The following is a 22,292-nucleotide window of genomic DNA, read 5'->3' as shown; positions in this document are numbered from 1 at the left end:
ATAGGGAGATAATACATGATACTGCCTGACGTATTACGGCTACAATGTAGAACTTTATGACCTAATCTATCAACTAAACGTCGGTAGACCAAATATTGTCAGTCGGACGCGCGCCGGAGTGGAGCCGTCGCTGGCGTAGATTTTGGTCCCAGTAGTTTCAGCTTCAAAACCCGTTTCAAATAATTCGGTTATGCATGTGACCCATGTTGAACTTACTTTGGCATTAATCGGCGTTTCGTATTATGACGTATATCAAAACTACTGTCAAATGAGGACGGAAACATGCTTTAGTGAACGCTACCTCCGCTCAACTGGGAAAACATCAAGTAAACTGGTATCAATAATGCCATCATGGCCTGAGTGAGCGACCGATCCCGACGGCAAAAACACCACACCAATGCTTGTTCCCAACAGTGACGTCCACTGCATACGGTTAAGAAATTCGAATCCGATCGTCACATTTAGATTTCGATTTGACCTAGGCATCCCGACCGTGTTAAATGTAAACTTAACTCTTCTTTATCATGACTATACAGTTAATATGGCGGTTTTAGGTTGTTCTTCTGGGATGTATACATTGCAACAATACTATACATATTTGGGCCAAGTGATGGACATTGTACATGGGTATGACGTTATGCAGTCAACCACGTGACAAGCTTGACTCTCTGTACGGTGACCTCCCACAACCAACATTGACTACTGACGCCCATTCTAAAGCAGAATCCCAATAGACAAATATCATCGTAAGGGAGATTCCTTTCATGCTCAGCATTACTCCAGCTATGTGTGTTGGTTTGTAAATAATAAGAGTCTGGACCTGGCAATCAAGTGATCAATATCACAAGCATTGATCTATGCAATTTGGATACAATGACATGTCAACCAACTCAGCTTGCCCAACCACCAAGGTTCTAACCTGGATCTTCATTGGTCCTTTCAGTCATGGGTGTCAGACCCAGAAAATGCTGCTTTGTGTTCAAGCTGTATATAACAGTAATTCAGTTATATTGTAAAGAGCTAGCTTCAGGTGGAATGAGAGTCCCAACTGAAACAGGTGTCACATGTTTACTACTTTCTGAGACATAGGAGGATAAGGTGGTGACAAACCAAGCCACATAGGAGCGAACCCAGCATCAGCCTATGCTAAACCGTAATACTTACAGGAGGCAAATAAATCAAGGCACATCTATACATATTGATGTTTATTAACAAACACTGTAGTTTATTGATGACAATCTAAAGATAAATACCTGTACGTACATATAAGCATTCAAGAAACCCGTTCATCAACTCGATCAGCCCATTTTATACATGCGTATTCATTAAACACCCTCAGTCTGAAGATTCAGTTGAATTTCTACAGAAAGGATCTTAATGATTTAAAGCGGTCAAAATTCACTCTTATTCTTAAGGTCTGAACATACTGAAGGTCAAAAGTTCACTGTCAAGGTCATATCAATCTTAATATTGAAAATGACAAAGTGTCAAGGTCAGACCTTAAAAGTCAAAGTGAATTGAGATCGAGCAATCCAGAGTAATGCTTCTCTTTGAACATTAGGACAAAAACACAAGACAGCTCAGGCAATGATCCTGTCCACGTTTATGTATATAAAAATAGAAATCTTCTCTACTGTGGGCAAAATCATTGACTGCCAGTGTTGCTGGTATTAAGAGCAGGGACTCCTGGGTAGGAGCGCCCCTGTAGGAGGCTTGTTAACAGCAGGGTATTATCAACCTATATCCATCTTAAGGAGCTGTTATCATGGTTATTCCATGTCAGATTGCACCGGGACAGTAGAATCCAATGTTCATGAAAAGAAGAGATTTTGAGAGGAGACACAACCACCATGTAACTACAATGTCTAGGAAATGGACCAGAGTGGAAATTTCCAACGTAGGACTGTTCACATTTGAAATAATTAATAAAAAATCCTCTTTGTAAATTCATAAACTCATAATGTCTTATCGTCAATAATACCCGGATTTCTTGGTTTTATAATAAAATAAGTTGTGGGTCAATGCCAACTCTAAACATACTGTCCCGTACTACAGTGTTAGTGTTACAATGGGAGACAAATGACTTCAAATGAGAGAAAAAAATTTGACCTGATTCAGATGACTAATTGCATGCCATTATATAACATCAAACAGCAAATAACAAGTACTGCAGTAACTATGGTAACACGTTTATCAGTGTCTACAGTAAGTTAACCATTTACTTTCTCATTAGTTTCCAAACAAGTACTTGTAACTGTAACAATGTTCTAAATATTCAAAGATGGGACAAGACAAACTATATAACATGGCAAAGAATTGCTGCACAGACAGATCAAAGAAACAATTAAATTGAAAATTTCAAAATGAAACAAATAATTGGACGAAATGTGAAGTACCAGTTTTCTGTTGATGCTGCCAGTTTTTGTATCATTAAGGGCTTGCTCTCTCTCACTAACTTCAACATAGGATCACTCTGGCCCAACCAACTACAAGGACAAACAAAGTACAAACACCTATATACATATAGCCTCCTCACGCATAATAACAAGTGGCACATACCATTGCATACAGTTTGCCTGTTTCATGCTGTGTAGAGGGTCAACACAATGAAAATAAGGTCAATATCTACGTTCGTTCCTGATTTTTTGGTTTAGAGTTTCAAATCAAAAATGCACTTGTCAAGACAATAATAATGCTTCTATGAACAGCCCTTCAGAAGCCATACAGAGGGCAATAAACACCACGGACAGTTTATGTATAACACAATTACCCAGACTAGATAAGCACATCCACTGTTGTAGAAGACAAAACACTTACATCATACAATGATATCAAATAGCAATTTTGATTTCCATCAAAACAAGTCCATAACAAGATTGTTTAAAATCAGTGTTTCATATTGCCTCCCTACACTCTAGTCTAGATTGACAAATAACAATGGAGAAAACCCATACTTCCTGTCATCTCTCAACAGGTCCCTTCAGGAATAACCTGGGTGTACCGAAATATTTGTTTCATCAAGTATCATCAAGATCAGGAGGTCTCTGCTAGCTTAGTTGATTGAATGCCCAAACAAAAGAATGTTACTTGTGAAACACCCCCTCCAAACTGATTTTCCTTTAAATTCATATGAAATAGATTCAGCTGAACTTCTAGTGACTGAGAATGGTTTTATGACACTTTTAGCAATATCACAGCAGGGGACACCAGAAGTGGGCTTCACACGATGCAACCCACTGTCCCTGAACTACAACAAAACAACAAACCTTAAATAAAGCCAAACCATCATATCAAATAACAGAAATCCCCATTTAATAAATATTTTGATTATTTTCTAAGTCAAATTTAGTACTTCAAAGTCGTTCAGAAAAACATCAACTACACAATGAACTGTATTAACAAGATGTCCATAATAATCAAAATATAATCTGGGTCATTTGGTATGAAAATAGATAAACAAAACATTATGGGGGAAAGTCAAGAAAACAAATAACCATCAACTATTTTTCAAGCTCATGATGAACTCATTTCACTGAGGTTCTAGCAAAAGTCACAGGGATGGGTGTTTAATTTGTCATAAGATATTCAAGTTGGTACTCTAAATACTTGATAAAACAAATATGACATTTTCTTATGTGGTAGGAAAGCCAAGAACAGCCAGTACACATGCATAATATATATTAGAAAATGAGGTAGAAAAACCATGGAGGCCAAAGAAACATTTTGTCACTACTCGTTTAATTTCCTATCATGATTTATGGTGATGGACACACGTAAACATTATGGCAGGGTATACTCAATACAATATATTATTTCTGATATATATCTAACTGTTGCCACTTTACACCTGCATTGATAAATCTCAACCCTTCATACTGAGGCTACTAAAGCGGCTTAACTGTGAGCAAACGGTATCTCTAAAAGGGTTAAACACAATTGTCAATGACGTTTTGCAGTGAGGGACCATTTATGTCATGTGACTTGGCATGGGACACCATGCAATCGTGGGGATTGGGAAGAGAGCACAGTATTCACACTTCAAAGATCATAATTTAAATCTAAAATCTGAATAAACATGTTCCTGAGTTTAAATTGTACCTTGTGTTGAACCCGAGGGAACTGGCTTAAGTAACAGTCTCGAACAATGCAAACATGAAAGCACCTATGGAGGAAGTTGTTGGAGACAGAGCCAGTGTCCCATCATCTTCTCCCAACCTTGATATGTCATCTAGCAGTTGTAAACAGTTACCTGATACCGAGACACCACGACAGGGGACACCTGGAATGTACATACACCTGGAGGGTTATCTGCAGCTTAATATTTAAAACATTTCAGAAATTTAATTCAAAATAGTCTTTCTTTGTATCCCTTAAGCACAGTGTCACAACCCTGCAGATCTCTTGAACATTCACTCATGGTGACAGGTCTGAGGTTCTATCAATTATTCTTAGAAAATACAAATACCAAGGAACATTGTGCAAGAGCTGCATAGGAGGTAGGGATTGGGTCAATGTTGAGGTTGTAGGGATAGCCTGAAACAGAGATGTTTCAGTCAATATCTGCTGACTGTGCTGATATTTGACATAGATATGTGACAACAGACAAGAGTTGGGCGAGGAGTGGCTTTCTCTTCAGTACTTTTGATAAATGAGATAGGGAGGAAGAGGCTTCACTATTACTGCAAAATTCAACAAGCTATCAGTTAAATTTCCATTGTCAGAAATGTATTTTCACTGACTTTTCAGTATCTCGAGGCAGCAAAGAAATGTAAATAAAAGGTTCTAATAACAGTGACAACTAGAGCCTCAGCAAATTTAGTGTTGTTTCATAATCCCAGTTCAGACAAGCAAGTTTCAAATAAGATAAGGTGTTTAAACAGTCAAGCAGGCCAGGTCCATAGCTTACTACAATGAAAAGATATCTGTTGGAAACATGTAAGTGCCTTCATGTTTGCCAGTTCAAGACTATCATGAACGACAAAGTGCAAACGTTGCAATACATCCTTCACAAATACAATGCCTGATATCCTATTTGTGCACTAATTACATCAAACAAGGATGCCATGCAGACAATCAATATTCCTACCTGTATATACACTAACTCACACAAAGTATACACACAAATACACACATCTCACTGCGTAATCCCTAGAAACATGTTCCTAAATCAACACAATACTAGATTGGTCTTAAAATAAAAATACATAAATACTTTTATTACAATTGATTTTGATATGGCTTATTAAAGCAGTTTGATGCCATGAGTGCTTAAAATGAACCATAAAGATCCTTTAAATGTTTGTCAGGCACAGATTACATTGTTGGCACAATTAATTAGTATTAGTCAAAAAAAGAATGTGTGCCAAGCTAATAGAATTTTCCTGCAACAAATTTACAGTTTTATAAAGAAACACTTCTGGAACAATGTGGTAAACAATTACTAAAACATCAAATTTTCTCTCAAGTAGGAATACAAAAGTTTCTTAAACAGAAGGTAATGAAACCTGTTCACTTGTAATAAAACAATGCCAAGAGCCCTTGATAATTAATGTCCATCTTATGCCCGATAAACAGTTAAAGCCACAAAGAGAAGTACATGTTCTCATTGCTTGAAATCACTTAACATATTCAACAAAAATCATGCAAGATGCATATGCATTTCCCATTTCAGATTTAATAGATTCTGTTATGTTATCCTCTGATCTTAAAAAGAACAAAACTAAGAAACTGTTTCCTTCATTAAAGGAAAAAAGACAAAAAAAAAACAACTTCATAACAGTCATTACAAAAAGATTTTGTCTGTCCCAAAATGAATATTAAGACTTTTATCTTGTAATAATTTTTACAATGATTAACGTAAGGAAACTGATATAAAACTAAGAACACGTACCTCTGTATGTGTATCTGCTATAAATATACTGCACATGATCCTATTCATGGCATATGTACAAACTTATTTAAAGGCACAATGTCATGCAACACTTTTCTAAAATATCATAACACATTTCTCTCAATATTACCCAGGGAAGCTACCATATATTTTATTAGTGTATTAAATCAAAATGTTTGAAGGAAATAATGAAATTTTGCATTAAATCGACTCTTGCACCTCTTATCAGCAGAACTATATTTAAAGCTAACCCAATTGAGTTATACCCCTTGGGGAGCTGTTTATGAATATCGTCCACACAAAATGTGATTGAAACCACTTCGGCAAACATCGACCACATCACGAGACAGTTTTTGTGTACGGAGCAACTGCTTACATTCCACATATGGCAAGTGTTACGTGTGTGGAACTGTTCACCTCAAAGCTAAAATTATCGTTTTCAGGCAATTTGTAAGGGATAATGAGTTTTTTATTGCACCAGTAAGAAGCCAAAGTGAGTGCATATGCCCTCAGTATGTAAACTATAGGTCAAATTATTGTTGAAATGTGTGACATTGTACCTTTAAGCATAACAGTTACTACTGCAACAAAGACATATTTGAGTTGATCTTCGACAGAATAAGAATTTGTTAGAATAGCTTTTGAAGAAACACTGGACCTTACCTAATATGGTCATCAAAATATTGATGTATTTCGTCTTGAAAACCCGAATGACAAGGTTTGTATGCAAAACAACACTAGAACAAATCTAACACATGCTGTGAGATGATCTCGTCCCACTAACAATAAGTCATGACGGAAATGCATATAATTCATTGTTTAATTTTTGCAAAACCTGATTGGATGTTTTTCATCTTCAGAAAACACTGCTATAGAACAAGACACCAGGTCACAACATACCCAGAGTGAGTGACACAGACATATCCATACAAAGAGTTGAGAGGAATTCTAGCACTCAAAATGTATATCCTATTTTTCACAATTCATTTCTGCATCTGCTAAACAGAAAAGCATTTTTAACACACATCATGATTTCAGACTGTGATTTTGGAAAATGAAATTATTACTGTGCAGGTCACCCCTAAACGTTAAATGCTGAAAACTTACTTCATAGAACTATTTCACAAAGAGACAATAATTTGAAAATCAAGATGTGCATTCTGTGCTTTTCAGGCCAAAACAGAAATTACCATAATTATTCCAATAATACAAACACTCAAAATATAGAAACAAACTTCAAAATTTTATGTTTGTTCTTTGTCTCCACTTAAAAACGTAACTTTCAATAAAATTCAATTTCTATCACAGAATACAGACTTTAGACAGTAAAATCTGCAATATAGATTACATATATGTGTAACCCTCAAACACCTGTAGATTGATAACATCACTAAAAGTAAAGATTATTAAAAAATATATAAAGTTTTCCACTTTAAAAGTATCCAATTCCAAGTTGCTTATGTGCCCTCTAAAAATTGACAAACATTTTGTTTATTTGTATCACTACAATAATTACGGCAAGAACAATTCCTCCATACAGAGTCTCCCCAACTACACACATTTCATGAAGATATGTACAAGATTTACAAAATATGTAAGGGGGCCTTCTCAAAAGTCATATCCATTTACCAAAACAGGGCAAGAACTAGCAGGAACGTCACAAAAAATCATGTTCAGTCACTTTCAGAAATATCTACAATTGTTTCCAATTACATTTCTTTGACTAAATGTCAGAAACAACTTTTGAGATGGTCCCTGTTCAATATGACAGTTCTCTCAAGTGTATCATCCAAGGTACTGCCATTTTAGTTGCACACTCAAAAGACTAAAAAAATACATAAAATGAATAAAACCAACAGATTAAAAAATCCTAATGTGACAACCAATTCTACACAACCATCCAGGCATATAAAGGAAACCCTAAGTTGCTGACGGAAGGAAGAGCTGAATTTGTCTTGATTAACATTTCATTGTATAGATTTCATCATACATTTCTTTAAATGTACACATGTAAGGTTATGAGTGTATAGGAAAACTCAAGCTATAGACAGATCATATTAAAATAATTACTCCTGAACTAAAGTGTCGACTCAGCATTCTGTGGGTTAAAAGATGCACATAATTCTACTTTGTACACACAATTACCACAGAAAACATTGATCAAGGAAATTCCCTGATGGCATTAGGAGCACTTAACCTTACTCCATGAGAAACTGCAGGTAGTAGCTCCTCGGAGTCCAAACCGATGTCTTTAACAAAAATAACTGCTCATAACAACCAAAAGATTATTAATCTTTCCATGCAAATATCATCATATGTAAACACTGCCATGCCATGATACGCTTCATACAGAATCAAGTGTTCTTTAATTATTTTTTTTTAGATTAGCATAAATGCCCAAATTGAATAATTTAGCATAAAAACTCAAAATGCCAGTTTAATGTTAGCAAGTAAATAAGAAAGAGTTCAATGTGTCCTAGAACAAGTAATTACTTTTCTCTACTAACCCAAACCATGACATTCTGTGATTTCTTCCTTTGATTAGAGACTCAACATAAGGACCGGGATTTGCTGAGCTCACTAAACGTTTAACTACAAAATAGCGACTTAGGGAGCATAATGTTATATTTTATTCGACCTACTGACTGCAGTTTCTCATGGGTATAGTCAGCGATTGCCTCAAAAAGGGCTCCCAAATAGCAGCACTATATAGTTGTCCAGACTGCAATGTCTTAGTCTCCGCAACATTACCGGTATCTCTGATACACTAGTCAACAGCAGTATCCAATGGTAACAGCATTCAGCTACAGCATCACTGGAGTATGGCACTTAAACGATCAACTTAGTATTAACCCCTGACCAGTTGATGTCTCATCAAGGTACATTCTAGCTGACCACAGCATCAGCAGTCCCACATGGAAGGGGTTAACACTGTCATCATGTCTCCCTGTTACAGCTGTAAGCCCATCAATATTGATCGCATGTCCTCAAGCACATCATTATTGATCATCAAGGTAGGGTTAATTGGGAGTTTCAACAACATTTGTCATTAAGGTGATTTCCAAAGTGTTTCCAAAATGTCTGTAGGCATATGGACTCACAATGACAAGGTTTTCAAATGTATACGAGTCATTTTCATGGCCAGGATATACTCCGATTTAACTTCTAATAACTGAGAAGTTGTATCCTTCACTGATCTTACTTTGACAATTTCAGAAGGCTCATGCCCAAGCTTTCCTACAGACATAATTGATGAACTTGTAGCTTGCTCTCCCTCACTTGACAATGTCAATACTTTGACATGATTTTTTCAATGTCAATTTTTTCTTATGTTTGGATTCACTACTTTTCAAAAATTGGCCAACACTCTTGATGAAAAGGAAATCTCCACTTAGTCCTCCAACCTAATAAAGTCATGACAAGGCTGGCCTCAGTTCTCCTCTGAAGACTGGCTACAGACACTGTCACAGTCCAATTCATCATCCAGTGATTAAATGGAAAACTGCCCACGATGTCAATGGCCAAAGACTCACATTTAAGACCATGGTCTGATTTTATCCACAGAGCACTAAACCTGCCAGCTTCAACTGCATGTAGTCGACCCAGCACTTTCAGGATTAAATTCTCTCACTGGATTACCCACAATCCAAGGACTTTCACCCCTGTCACTTCCTTTCTGGTCTCTCTCCAGTTCGCCTCCGTCCAAGGCGCATGTTTTGGCACACCCGTATCATCTTAGATGCTTCAAAAAGTTAGATACTTGAGTCTTTGGCAGGCATATCTTCCTCTGTACCTATGATGGCTACAGAAGGAACGAGGTGATTGGTAGAGGTAGAAATGTTCACGGTACGAGCCAAAACGGCAATACGTTCCTCCACGCCTGCTGCCGATAATCGTGCTTCAGCATCGTGATCCCAACATTCTTCTATTGTACAGATTAGCTGAGCAACACCCTGCAAAGACAAGCATCCACAATCTCTAGAAGGCATAAATATACAGGCATAATTAGATTATATACTTAAAGAGGTTCCAAACAGTGAACAATAAGCATTCTGTATTCTGAGTTGAAATGCTAAGGAGATGAATCATAAATATATTATACACCAAATATGCTGGAACTTAAGTAAATGTTCCTCAGGTTTTATGAATAGTTATCATATACTCATGTGAGGTGATACATACCATAGCGCTCCATAACATTTCAACTGTTGTTGCCATATACTTAAGATAAACTGAAAGTCTCAGAATTTCAGAATTTGTCACTGTAAAGGCAGAAATATTGTTGAAATACTTAGAAAACAGAACATTACATTACATCAAATAGGTTTCATTTTGTTCAAAACATGTACATTCCATATTTTCTCACCCTCGAGTTGTTGTAAAGCAACCTGCTTCAAGGTCTGTTCAACATTATAATAAAAGAGTAGGTACCTTTCCTCGCACATTCACACATCACAAAGGGTACAGCTTAAAAGCTGGAGTCTAAGGCCAAATTTGTGTTTTGGCATCAGAACTTCAGAAAAGCTGCCATGAATAACATTACTTATTCTTAATCACACATAAGACTTCCCCATTTGCTAATTACAATGACAACCAGCACCTCACCTGGTGCAATTTAGCATTCACTATAAAGCCAGTTGCTGGATGTGTACCTCACCCCATCTTCCAATTCACTATAAAGCAACTTACTGGATGCGAGTGCCAAATATCCTTGATGACAGGCCGGACCTTCCTCAAGACGACAAGGTCTTGCATCTCCTCTAGGCTGGGATGAGGACCTATTTCCTCTTCATATGGCAGCTGGTACTCATCCACCTCTGTAAATCAATGAGTGAGTGAAAGCAGGGTAAGTAATAATTGTTTCTTCCACAAGGTAAAGTCTCATAACACATACAAGCGACTAGCTTTAAATCACCAAGTCACCTTGTCGTCCCTTTTTTGTTTCATGACACTCAGCAATATTCCAGCAAAAGGACAGTTGCCTTTAAAAAAAATCGAGTCCGTACCTGACTATACAATGATCTATATTGTGAGCAACCAGAGATTTAAGATCCACCAAGCCAGAGGTCCTGACCACTTGATCTATTAGGGAGCCTTATAAATCAACTACATGAAGACACTGGAACCTAAACCCCACCTTTAGCAACACATTTCAACATATATGATGAAAAGACTGAATTCCCGACATGAAGCAGTTTCATATTAGACAGTTTGGTAATTGGCAAAATAAAACCCTTAACAACGTTTCCACTTTATCCCCACCTTATGTTCCTGATACAAACCCTAAATTTACTCAGCAAATGGATTATTTTGCTGATCCGCCAACTAATACCAATCCCTGATTAAAACATCCTTCAGTATCCAAAACACTAACATTGTTATTACCATGGCTTGAGAAGCTCTTTCAAGTTTTCAAACACAGAGCAAAAAGCTGCTACTGCTTCTAATCATGATATCAGTAATTACAGACAGTGAAGCACCGCATTGATCTGTCTATTCTGTTTGGATGGAGATTCACACCAGCTCAGTCAGTTTAGTCTGATTATTGTCAAACACCTGACTCACACTATATCATCCAAACCAGTGATTGATACAGAGAGATCTCATAGAAATTGTCCTGTATGCAAAGTACATTTAGAAGGTGAATATCACATTTTTGTTGAAAGGTCCAGCTTGTGAAAAACTTTGGGTAGATTTTTGCCTTAGAATTTTCAAGTTAATATCACAAAAATACTAGTAGTAACAAGATTTTGCCCCTCATACTGCAATGTTCTCCGCCGCTGAGGGGTGAATGAAATATTTACAACACTGTCCCCACTTTGAATGTTTTGGTCACACACAAGATGCCTGAAATGACTGTGTCTGCATTATTATCTAATGTATGTAGGCTGTTGAGTGAGTGAGCAAGTTTAGTTCAACACTGCACCCAGCAAATATTTTAACTACATGGCGGTGGTCTGCAAATACTAACGTCTGGACCAGACAGTCCAGTGATAAACAGCATGGGAATCTATCTGTGCAACTGGAAATCAATGACATGTCAACCAAGTCAGCGAGCCTGACCATCCAATCATGTTAATCGCTTCTTACACCATGCACAGTAGACATTCTACCACGAACCTTCAATGGGTGCAATGTTACATGTGACATAAGTCTGAAAAGTGGTCAAAGTGTCATGGTGACCTTGATGATAATGCCGCAATACAGAACGGGGGACAATCTAGTGCATTTTCTCTATAATGCACACATGAGTTAGAAAAATAGAAACAGGTATTAAAATTCTACAAAAATGCAGTACAGCTATACATATTTATGTTACTTTAGCAATATTTCCATATCACAATAATGGACACCAGAAAACGGCTTCAAATTGGTATATCAAACAACGTTTTTGGCGTGGTAAGCTAATTTTTAATTCCTAAACTACCCTATTATTTGTTTCAATTTTTTCACCCACCCTGGGACATATCAGACGATGATTCCATTTTTGACAAGCTCCCTGATCCTAGTTCTACTTCAGTATGATTAAATGGCTGCTACCACGAACAGATGGGACTGCATGTGATATGTACTTTAAACATCACCTTGTCACCATTAATGGTGCAAATTTAGCATTTAATGTCATTTCCATTCCATAAAGGTATCAATGGGCATAAAATGTCACAGAGAGATACTTTTTACCACTGACCCCTTCCCCTCACAACAGTGACAGACACCTACCTCCTACAACATTGCACCGGGCCAGGAGCTCCCACAGAACCAGCCCACATGCATACATGTCAATCCTGAGAAATGCATCCCTGTTGAAACAAATGGCTCCCTCGAGGATCTCAGGGGCCATGTAGCGTCTGGTGCCCACCTGAAACAGACATGACAACCTCTAACAGAAGCATCTGATTGAAGTTTGTGTTTGTTGTTAAATGCTGCTCCATGAAAGTAAGCAAGTTGGATCCAGTCTATATCACTTTTCAGGAAGCAGTGGAAATGACTCATACAATAAGAGAATGCAATGGTAACACTCATTGAACCACATCATGCAGTTCTCCTGCCAAGCAAGCAGAGGTTGATGACAAAACTATTGGGATTATGTAGGATTTCCAGCTAAGTACCTACCCTGACACTCTGAGATACAGGATTTGTCAAAGTAATGGTCTGCACACCATGATGTCCAACGCCATAAATGACCTGACTGCTTTATTACCAACAAACAATCACTTCTCAGGCAGTGAAGTGAGTTTTCTCAGAAATAAACACATCTTCAGGCTCTGACAACTTTGAAGATATGTTCCATCCTTAAGGGTTTCAAATACTTCCAAAATTCCAAAATCGCTTGTGTTTGATTGAGGAAATGTGATCAACTGCTTAGTTGTTCACTCACTGCAACCAACATTTAGTTATTTCAATTAACTGAAACACCACCAGATAATAAAATAACAGTTTTACCATAAAAGACTGAACTTAAAAAAAAAATCTCCATCAGATGTACACAAGTGAGTGTGTAATCAAATGAGCATGCAATCAAGAAAGAGGATGATATCACTGTCAGCTGAATTTGTGATGAAGTCACGAAGTATCTCAGACATTTACCACACTGGTAAAATCAAGTCTGAATCTCATAACAATCAACAACATGAGTATCCATCTTTGCAATTTCATTAATTGATTCTTACAATAAGCATGGGTCTTTAAAGACCCATTTCTAAACCCAGAAATTCATGGTTACAATGTGAACCCACGATTGTTACAACTCTCTGAGTGCCCAAGGGATGCAACTCAGCAAAGCCCCACCTTAGACAATTCGGTAATCAATTGGAATATTGTGAAATTATGACCACTGAGTAATATATTCTTTAAGAACTATGTAATAACATAACTTAAACACAAAGAAAACCCACAGTTCTCCCCAGCCCTTCTCACTCACCAGACCATGGGTTTCTCCAGGATTTTTGCCTGGCTCGAATTTAAGAGCAAGGCCAAAGTCAGCAATGCAAGCAGTCAAATCATTTTTCAACAAAACATTTTTGCTCTTGAAATCCCGATGAGCAATGGCTGGTTTGGCATCATTTCCCTTGTTGTTTGGGATTTCATCATGGAGGTAGGCGAGGCCTCTTGCCATTCCTTCAGCAATCTTGCACAAATCACTCCATGATAACACACGTCCTTTCAGGCAATCACACAAGGAACCTTTTTCATGGAACTCAGTGATGAGCCACAGCTCAATGTTTAAATTATCTCCCCTTTTCTCAGCTGCCATGAAGTGCAGTACATTTTCATGGTTCATCTGCGGCAGATTGTAGATCTCTTGTTCAGTCATCCAAGAGTGTTTGTCTTGTAGCGGGAAGATCTTCACAGCTACATTTTCGTTATGTAGCTGAGCTTTCCACACTGAACCAAACCTCCCCCTTGCCCTGAGCTCTATAAGCTGAAGAGGGCACAAGGCTATTTCTGATGGTGTCGCCGAAATTGGATCGACTGTTGGCAGCTGCTGATGGTACATGTAGATGTTGCGTTGATGACGCCGCCACATCCAAAATACAACCACAACGATGAAGCAAACTCCAATGATTGGTACAATTGAATACATAATAGTTCGTAATAGCTGTTCATCTCCCGTCTTCCTCACAATGCCTGGTTCACTTGTAGTAGTGATGGGAAGTTGCTCAATGGGATTAGCTTCAATCTCTGTGTTACACATGTCTCCATCACAACAACAGAAGTCCACATGCTTCACTGTGTGTGTTCGAACACATTTAGAAAGTCCAGTACAACTGAAGTCATTAAGCCAGCAGCCTTTCATCACCAGTTGAATCTCATTGGACGTGTTTATCCAGGTGGCGTAACAGAAAGAAACCTTGGTGACTCCCTTGGGATCCTGGCAGATCTCTTCCGTAGGGCAGTCGTCACCAGTGCATGCATGGTTGTACATGGCACACTTCCGACCCGTCGTCTCTGTCTCGCTGTCCACTGCACCTGTAACAAACACACCGAAGATTAATGACCCCATAACTAAATTTAAAACAAAAGTCATCACAAGATGACATATCCACCCGGCCCCCACATATTTGAAAGGACAAATCATCGGAAGGTTACTTGATCGTTGATGTTTTTTTCAGACTAAGTTTGAATCGTTTTCCATGGAAATCATAAACGTAACAAACACACCAAAGATTAATGACCCCATAACTAAATTTAAAACAAAAGTCATCACAAGATGACATATCCACCCGGCCCCCACATATTTGAAAGGACAAATCATCGGAAGGTTACTTGATCGTTGATGTTTTTTTCAGACTAAGTTTGAATCGTTTTCCATGGAAATCATAAAAAATATAAATGCCATATATCTGTAAACAGCAAAAGGCACCACTTCAAGATCTGCCTCATATATCTGCCAAGATCTGTTGAAAGATATCAAATGGTTTTCAAGTTGTGCTCCGGAAACGAAGTCTATCCCTCCATTTTGAGACTAAGTCTGAAATGTTTCCATTGAAAAAGAGAAAATAATAAATCACAAGAAGCTGTCCATAGCAAAAGGCACCACTTCAGGTTCAAACTGATATTTCTACCAAGTTTTGCAGAAGAATATTGAACAGTTTTTAAGTTCTGCTCTGGAAATGAAGCCCATCCCTCCATTTTTAGACTAATTCCGGAACGTTTTTGTGGAAAACAAGAAAATAATACCTGTAAAGAGTAAAAGGCACCACTTTGGGATCTGCCACGCATATCTACCAAGTTTTGCTGACATATATTACAAAGTTTTAGAGATGTACTCTGGAAACGAAACACCTCTCACATCTGAGACGAAGTCCGAAACGTTTCCATGGAAACCGAGAAAATGCTAAATCCCAAATACCTGAACATAGCAAAAGGCACCACTTCAGGTTCTGAGTGGTATTTCTACCACGTTTTGCAGAAAAATGTTGAACGGTTTTGGGTTCTGCTCCAGAAACGAAACACACCCCACCATTAAACTAACACCAAAATGTTCCATGGAAAAACAGAAAAAATAAAAATGCCAAAACTCTGTAAGGAGCAAAAGGCACAACTAAAGGTTGAGATTATCACCTAACTAATTATCACGTTCGGTCTAAAAATATCGAATGGTTTCAGAGTCTGGAAATGATTACGGACGGACGGACGAGGCGTCGACTATATGTCCCCCTGCATTACATGCGGGGGGTATAATGACCAACAGAATCTGTCATAGACACAGATATGTTATATGGTCATGATGTATTTGTTATTGACTAGCCATGTCAAAGCAATGTTTTAAAGTGAGCAGTGAGTCATGTTTAACACAACTTCTAGCAATATTCCATCAATATCAGGGCAGGGAAAGGAACACAACTTTACACAGTGTACCCATATGATAAACTGAACCAAGGCATGGCGAGCATTTGCTTTAAACACTATTTGCAAGTTACTAATTATTTACCTTGTTAACACGTATCATTAATGTTAGTTATTAAGTACCAGTAGCCAGATACATTTCTTGTCATATCTGGTTCATGATAAACCACTGTGATTATAAAGATATATAATTATATACGTCAGTGAGTCAGATATGTCACAAGCAAAACAGTTGAATAACAACTCAACAAGTATCACTCTTATATTATAAACATCAATTGCAAACAATCGTATTTTTGTAAAAAATTTGAGGAATAAGGAGTCCATGTTATTCTCTTGTAAAGTGAAAAACAATTAAATACATAAAAGACATTTGAGAGAGCTTCTGTGAATTTGTTTTCTGTTTCATAAATAATTAACATCTTTACGCACTTCTACTATGACATGTTAGAGGTCACAGACACAAAACAATACATAATCAAAACACATATACTGTATACTGCAGATATTTCATCATTTATGTGAATGGAAAAAGAAAATGCATACAAGAGAAGAAATGGAAGAAAAACTGCCATTACCGAAGGAAAGATTACTATATAACCCATTGTTCTGTCCCATCGTGTAAGCGTGAGGTTTCTGGTGTTCCCAAGGACAAACCGTTTCACAACGGATTAAGGCACTTTTAGACATGATGGGTACCCATGTGCTCTCATACTTAAAGGTCACATTAATGAAAACATTTCAATGTTACGTTAGTGCTAGCTATTTACTTTGTAACAAATTCAGCTGTTCACATCAGGATTGTGGCCTCTGTCACAGCCTGGACTGTCGAGTGAGTGAGTGAGTGAGTGAGTGAGTGAGTGAGTGAGTGAGTGAGTGAGTGAGTGAGTGAGTGAGTGAGTGAGTGAGTGAGTGAGTGAGTGAGTGAGTTTAAATTTAGCCGCACTCAGCGATATTCCTGCTATATGGCAGTGGTCTGTAAAGAATAGAGTCTGGACCACACAATCCAGTTATCTACAGCATGAGCATAGATCTGTGCATGTGGGATTCGATGACGTGTGTCAACCAAGTCAGCAAACCTGACCAACCAATCATGTTAGTCGGCTCTTACGACAAGTCATCTTCATGGAAAGCATAGGTTGCTGAAGGCTTATTCCACCCCGGACCTTCTCTGGTCTCATTGTCCATAGAAGGGGTTGTCTTCCACAGCTATGTCATAGTGTTGGTAATATTCATGTACATGTATCTTGTTTAAAGTACATCTCCCTACTTGCAATACATCTACCTCATGCTATCAGCCTTAGTATGTTAGACAGTATACTCAAGTCCATCATTACTAACCTTTGCTTTTCAAAGGTATATTTACAGCAATATGGCTCAAACGACCAAGGTCTCCAGTGCTTTCCATATCTCTCTCCCACTTTTACAGATACCGTGTCAGATATTCTTATTCTTTAGTTTTGTGTAATCGCAAGATGTTTAAACCTTAAACACAAGTGATAGTGTAAACAGGGTTTTAGGGGTGGGTATTGCAGAGACCTTTCACATTGTGATATATTGCAATGCAAAAAACATATATTGCGATATGTATTGCAATACATTGTATCAATGTATCACAATGCATACCATCTTCGTGTCTGAACCGGGCAATATTGGTAAACCGGTTATATCGTGCAGCCCAACACAGTTTTGTTTTTAAAAAGGTGAGCCATTTGTCAAACAACCGAACCATTTAGAAATTAAACCATTGTTTTGTTGGTAAATGTGTGTTTATAACATGAAGAGACTTTAGATAATAAACACATAACAGTGTTTAAACACATAGGACAAAAAAGTCGATTAATTTTTAATTCTATATAAACAGACATTTTTACAGTGTATACAAAAGACGAAGTTGTTCTCCATAAAGAATGTTTATAGGGATGTTGGGTTTTGTAAATACATGCTCTCTGCATTTGTGTTCACTCCAATCAACAAATACTGGGATGTGAACTACTACATGGCTTGAAACTGTCTTTGTTGAGTACAAAGCAAAACTTGAAACTGACAATGTTAGTTTGCACCAGTTTCCGTCTGATTCAGTCATCCGAGGAAAGTGGATGCAGTTTGTTTGCAAACACACAGACATAACAACATTCTGACAGTGACAGAATACAGGTGTCCGAGCCATAAAACGATGTATTTTGTTATAGTGAATAGCCTGACAGGAGAAGTTCAAATTGCACGTGGTCAATGAAGTTGTGTACTGCATACTGTCATTGGCAGACGGGTGGGCAGACACATAGGTGTTGACATTGAGTTTTGTCTGTGACAGAGACTGCGGTCACAATTAACATATTTTTTTATGTTTCCAAAGACATGTATTAAAACATTAAGCTTTAAACTGAGAATTTCTAGCATGAAATTGTTATTTCTAATCCTACCCTTTCTTGAAATCTGCAAGCATTTTTTTCTACTGCTGACCCAAGATGCTTGTAACCACAAGAAACATCTCTTGTTCTTAAACTTTGCAACAGCGATAATCCTTGCATGTATCACTTACTGTGTTTTTACAAGTTACCCTCCTGGTTTAAGCCATGTGAACTTAATCACTGTGCATGCACTATGGGCGCAGCTAAGATATTGAAACCACTTTTTCACTTAGTGCTGGAGTGAAATTAGTGAATCGTTTGAATTTTTTTCACCATGTTATATTTCACCTCTAAAAGTTGAATTAGCATTTTTGATAATTTGTTACAGTAACTTCATACCGACAGACATCAGAATCTGTAAAGTTGTGTCTTGCGCTGCACGTGACCTTCAATAATTCCTCAAAACATTCTGAACTTTACTATCAAGGGCTATTCTTCTTAGTAGTAGTCAAAAATACAAAACACAGAGGACCATCCTTGAACCGAGAAGGTTATTTTCATACAAACCTGCAGAAATTATAACTAGTCCTTCAGTCCTTGACAAACCGCTCAAAAAGTTACTGCATTACAATGACTATAGCAAATATGTTGCTTTGACAGGTGTGTTTGTAGTTTCAATGGAAGAAAAGCCACTTCATAAATATATTCATGAAACAAACACATTATCTCATGCTTAATCTGATATCACTTATATACCACTGGGAAGGCATGCAGCCAATCAGGTTGCATCATATTCCATCAGAGACTATAGTCAAGTCTTCTCTGAAAACATACACAAACTGTTTATTTAGGTATCAAATGAACTTCCCCTAACTGCAGCCAATACTTCAAACTTGAGACAGAAAATATTATATATCAAACAATTCAAGAAATAGTTGATTTTATTGCGTTATGGTGAATACATATTTGGTAAGATCTATTCTTTCATAAAAACTGGGGCAACTAGCAATGGCAAAACGTGAATGAGGGAGGGAGTGAGTATTATGTCATACTCAGCAATATTCCAGCTATAGAGCAACTGAGGGCAATATGACAAAATGACAAGAGCATAGTCATTGCTTTGATTATTAGAACACAAAGATGCGTAACAAATAATCTTGACTTGAAACACACATTTAAAAAAACCCGATAAATTTCACTTTATACAAAAAAGTAAACCTAACAAAGTGAAATCATCATTTTTACCTTGCCAACTGAACATTTAAATCTCAGAATTTTATTCATCACTGAATAAAAGCTGTTTAACAATCAATCATAGTTTCAAATCGATATTTTTGGTTCATATTACAAGGGGTAAGTGCAGTAGTTGGAAAAGTGAAACAAATGCATGTGCAGTACATGATAAGGGTTAACTCAGACCAACCCCTTGTGTTCACAACCACAGTGTTTTATTTGATGTGCATACACCCTTGTAATATTCAACATTTTAAACCAGGCAAGATTATTTCCAGATACAAACTGTGCTAATAACACGTAAGTTGTCACTAAGGTAGCTGCAATGTATAAGTAACATCTACATCAGTTAATGAGTTACGATATCAGCTCAACTTTGAATTTAGAAGAAAAACAAATTATTTTATCTTGCATAAGCTTTGTGAACACTGATACCAATTGCAGTGTCGTTGCTGAGATTTCTTCTTAATTCATTTCTAGTGTTTTTTTATTTGTCTCTTGCTGAAATAAGTAATCTTTTTGCATGCACTGCACACATATACAACAAAAATTCAAATATGTTTCATAATTTATAAATATTTTTGCTTTTGTAAGTTTGACTCTTTCCAACTACAGCCATACCATGCACACAAAATTCACGTAAAGACAATGTGTCCGTAAACAAAAACAAATCAAGGAAAGACACCGCTAAAAAGCATCAGTAAACAAATTAACGATTATCGGCGTTAACACTTCTCAATATAATTGACTATTACTTTCTGTTGGTTAGTACTGTACCATAACTTGTTTTGTCAACAAGAACAAAGTGGCCATTCATCATGAGATAAAACGGTATCTATTTCAGGACTTTTATCCTTTGTAATAACGTACAACGTTGTTTCTGTGTGTGTATGGTATAGCATTTTATACATCAGTTATTGAAAAGGCCATGACGTTAACAGATATGTACACATAACGGAGATATCACGTCGCGGCATGTTACTGACAAATGACAACAGAAAAAAGCGTTAGAAATGGATGGGCTGAGCGAAACAAGGCAAAGGCCATTAAATGGCGACAACAGACATGCTTTAGGCGTCGATGAATCCAATGTATTATTTGCATAGAGGCGACCGTATTTTCAGAAAATAACACTAGTTAAATTCTTCATTAGGGGTACTTACAAATTTGTTGAGAAACTGCAAACGCGATTATCATGACCCCAAACTTCATTTTGACCTGTAGGAAGATAGCCCGTCAATTGACGAGCTCAACAATCGAATCTACAGCTTCAGGGTAATGGCAGCTACGTCTTTCGGGTTAAACAACGTCCAATACGTCATCGTCAACAATGCACGTTCACAATCACTTGCACAATAGTTGAATGACATAGAAACAGGGAGCTCAAAACACTATTGGTGATTCAACATGGCCGACTCCAATAATCACCTATACAGAGGCCCGGATGTAAAAGCCAAGCCATGCATATTTTGTAAAGGACAATCTGATTGGCCTGAAACCCGCACATATTGACTTTGTACAATCAGGCCATATTACAATTATGCATTTAATCACTGTGGTGTGTCAGTGTATCACGTAAATTGTCTTAGTAAATTCTCTTCCTAGTCATGTCATTGTACTGTCAGACATCGTTATACGTCGTGAGGCACGAAAAGGAAATACGTGTATCTAATAACCAATGAGAGATGACCTTTGAGCAAGTTGAGAGGTCGGTGCCTATTGTCGATTTACTCCTCAGTGGTGAAACCGTTTGTTAAATAATCCGATCCTCCCCGAACTGATGAAAAATATCAATTTAATTACAACAATGTGTATTTGGTCTGTTCATATCTCTAAATGGAATGAATCAAAGTATTTCTTAAGAAACGACTTTGATTTCTAACGGAATATCAACTTCATTGAAATATACACCCGTAAACATATTTTGAACTTTGTTCCTTTTGATTTTAAAATAATATGTGACACATCATATTACTAAAGTGTTTTTGTTTAAAAAAATGGTGAGTCTAGGTCGTACGTTTTGAGACGGGCATAAGATATTTATGTCATGCTTATCAATATTTTATCACAATGGCATTAGGGGGGTTGTGACAAATTCCACATACACGTGGCACAGTTAATACAGTGTACGTGATGTGAGAAAAAATCAACACCCGTATTGACCTCATAGTATGGTTGCAGACCGATCCGTAGAATATCTGATTTTAGAGTAGTAAAATGCATTCGACGGATAAGCACTGTGATCTTAGCTATTAGATTATTATTTTATTGCTATCAAAACAATGGATCATACAACAAATAAAAGAGGTGTTTTGGATGGGTTTACTCTATATTTATGTACTTTGTATATTTATCTCATGTGATACAATGAGAAACCGATGCATTAATTATATGTTTGGACTCTCTGTACTTTGTACTTTTGAACAAAATTGAAATTGATGCATTAGATAAAATGCACTTATAAAGAG

General features: G+C 37.2%; 1 protein-coding gene across 1 annotated transcript; it reads right to left on the bottom strand.

The window, feature by feature from the left end:
• Nucleotides 1–1,190: 1,190 nt before the first annotated feature.
• LOC137299203 (activin receptor type-2B-like) lies at nt 1,191–21,276 on the bottom strand. Its single transcript, XM_067831791.1, has 5 exons — nt 20,988–21,276; nt 13,812–14,860; nt 12,611–12,749; nt 10,580–10,707; nt 1,191–9,843 (listed from the first exon to the last, which is right to left on the bottom strand). Exons 1-5 carry the CDS (start codon nt 21,034–21,036, stop codon nt 9,643–9,645), a joined length of 1,566 nt encoding a protein of 521 aa, XP_067687892.1. The 5' UTR covers nt 21,037–21,276; the 3' UTR covers nt 1,191–9,642.
• Nucleotides 21,277–22,292: the final 1,016 nt, after the last annotated feature.

This window comes from Haliotis asinina, chromosome 10, assembly GCF_037392515.1.
Source record: "Haliotis asinina isolate JCU_RB_2024 chromosome 10, JCU_Hal_asi_v2, whole genome shotgun sequence".
In the NCBI taxonomy this organism is placed as follows: domain Eukaryota; kingdom Metazoa; phylum Mollusca; class Gastropoda; order Lepetellida; family Haliotidae; genus Haliotis; species Haliotis asinina.
The sequence above is the reverse complement of the archived record's forward strand: the minus strand, read 5'-3'. Positions and strand labels throughout refer to the sequence as shown.

Excerpts from the sequence above, each read along its gene's own strand:
- LOC137299203 (XM_067831791.1), bottom strand. The coding sequence starts at position 21,036 with ATGAAGTTTGGGGTCATGATAATCGCGTTTGCAGTTTCTCAACAAATT. Across the intron at positions 10,708-12,610 it reads CCGGTGCAATGTTGTAGGAG|AGGTGGATGAGTACCAGCTG; the intron begins GTAGGTGTCTGT and ends ATTGATTTACAG. Across the intron at positions 9,844-10,579 it reads ATATTTGGCACTCGCATCCA|GGTGTTGCTCAGCTAATCTG; the intron begins GTAAGTTGCTTT and ends TTGTCTTTGCAG.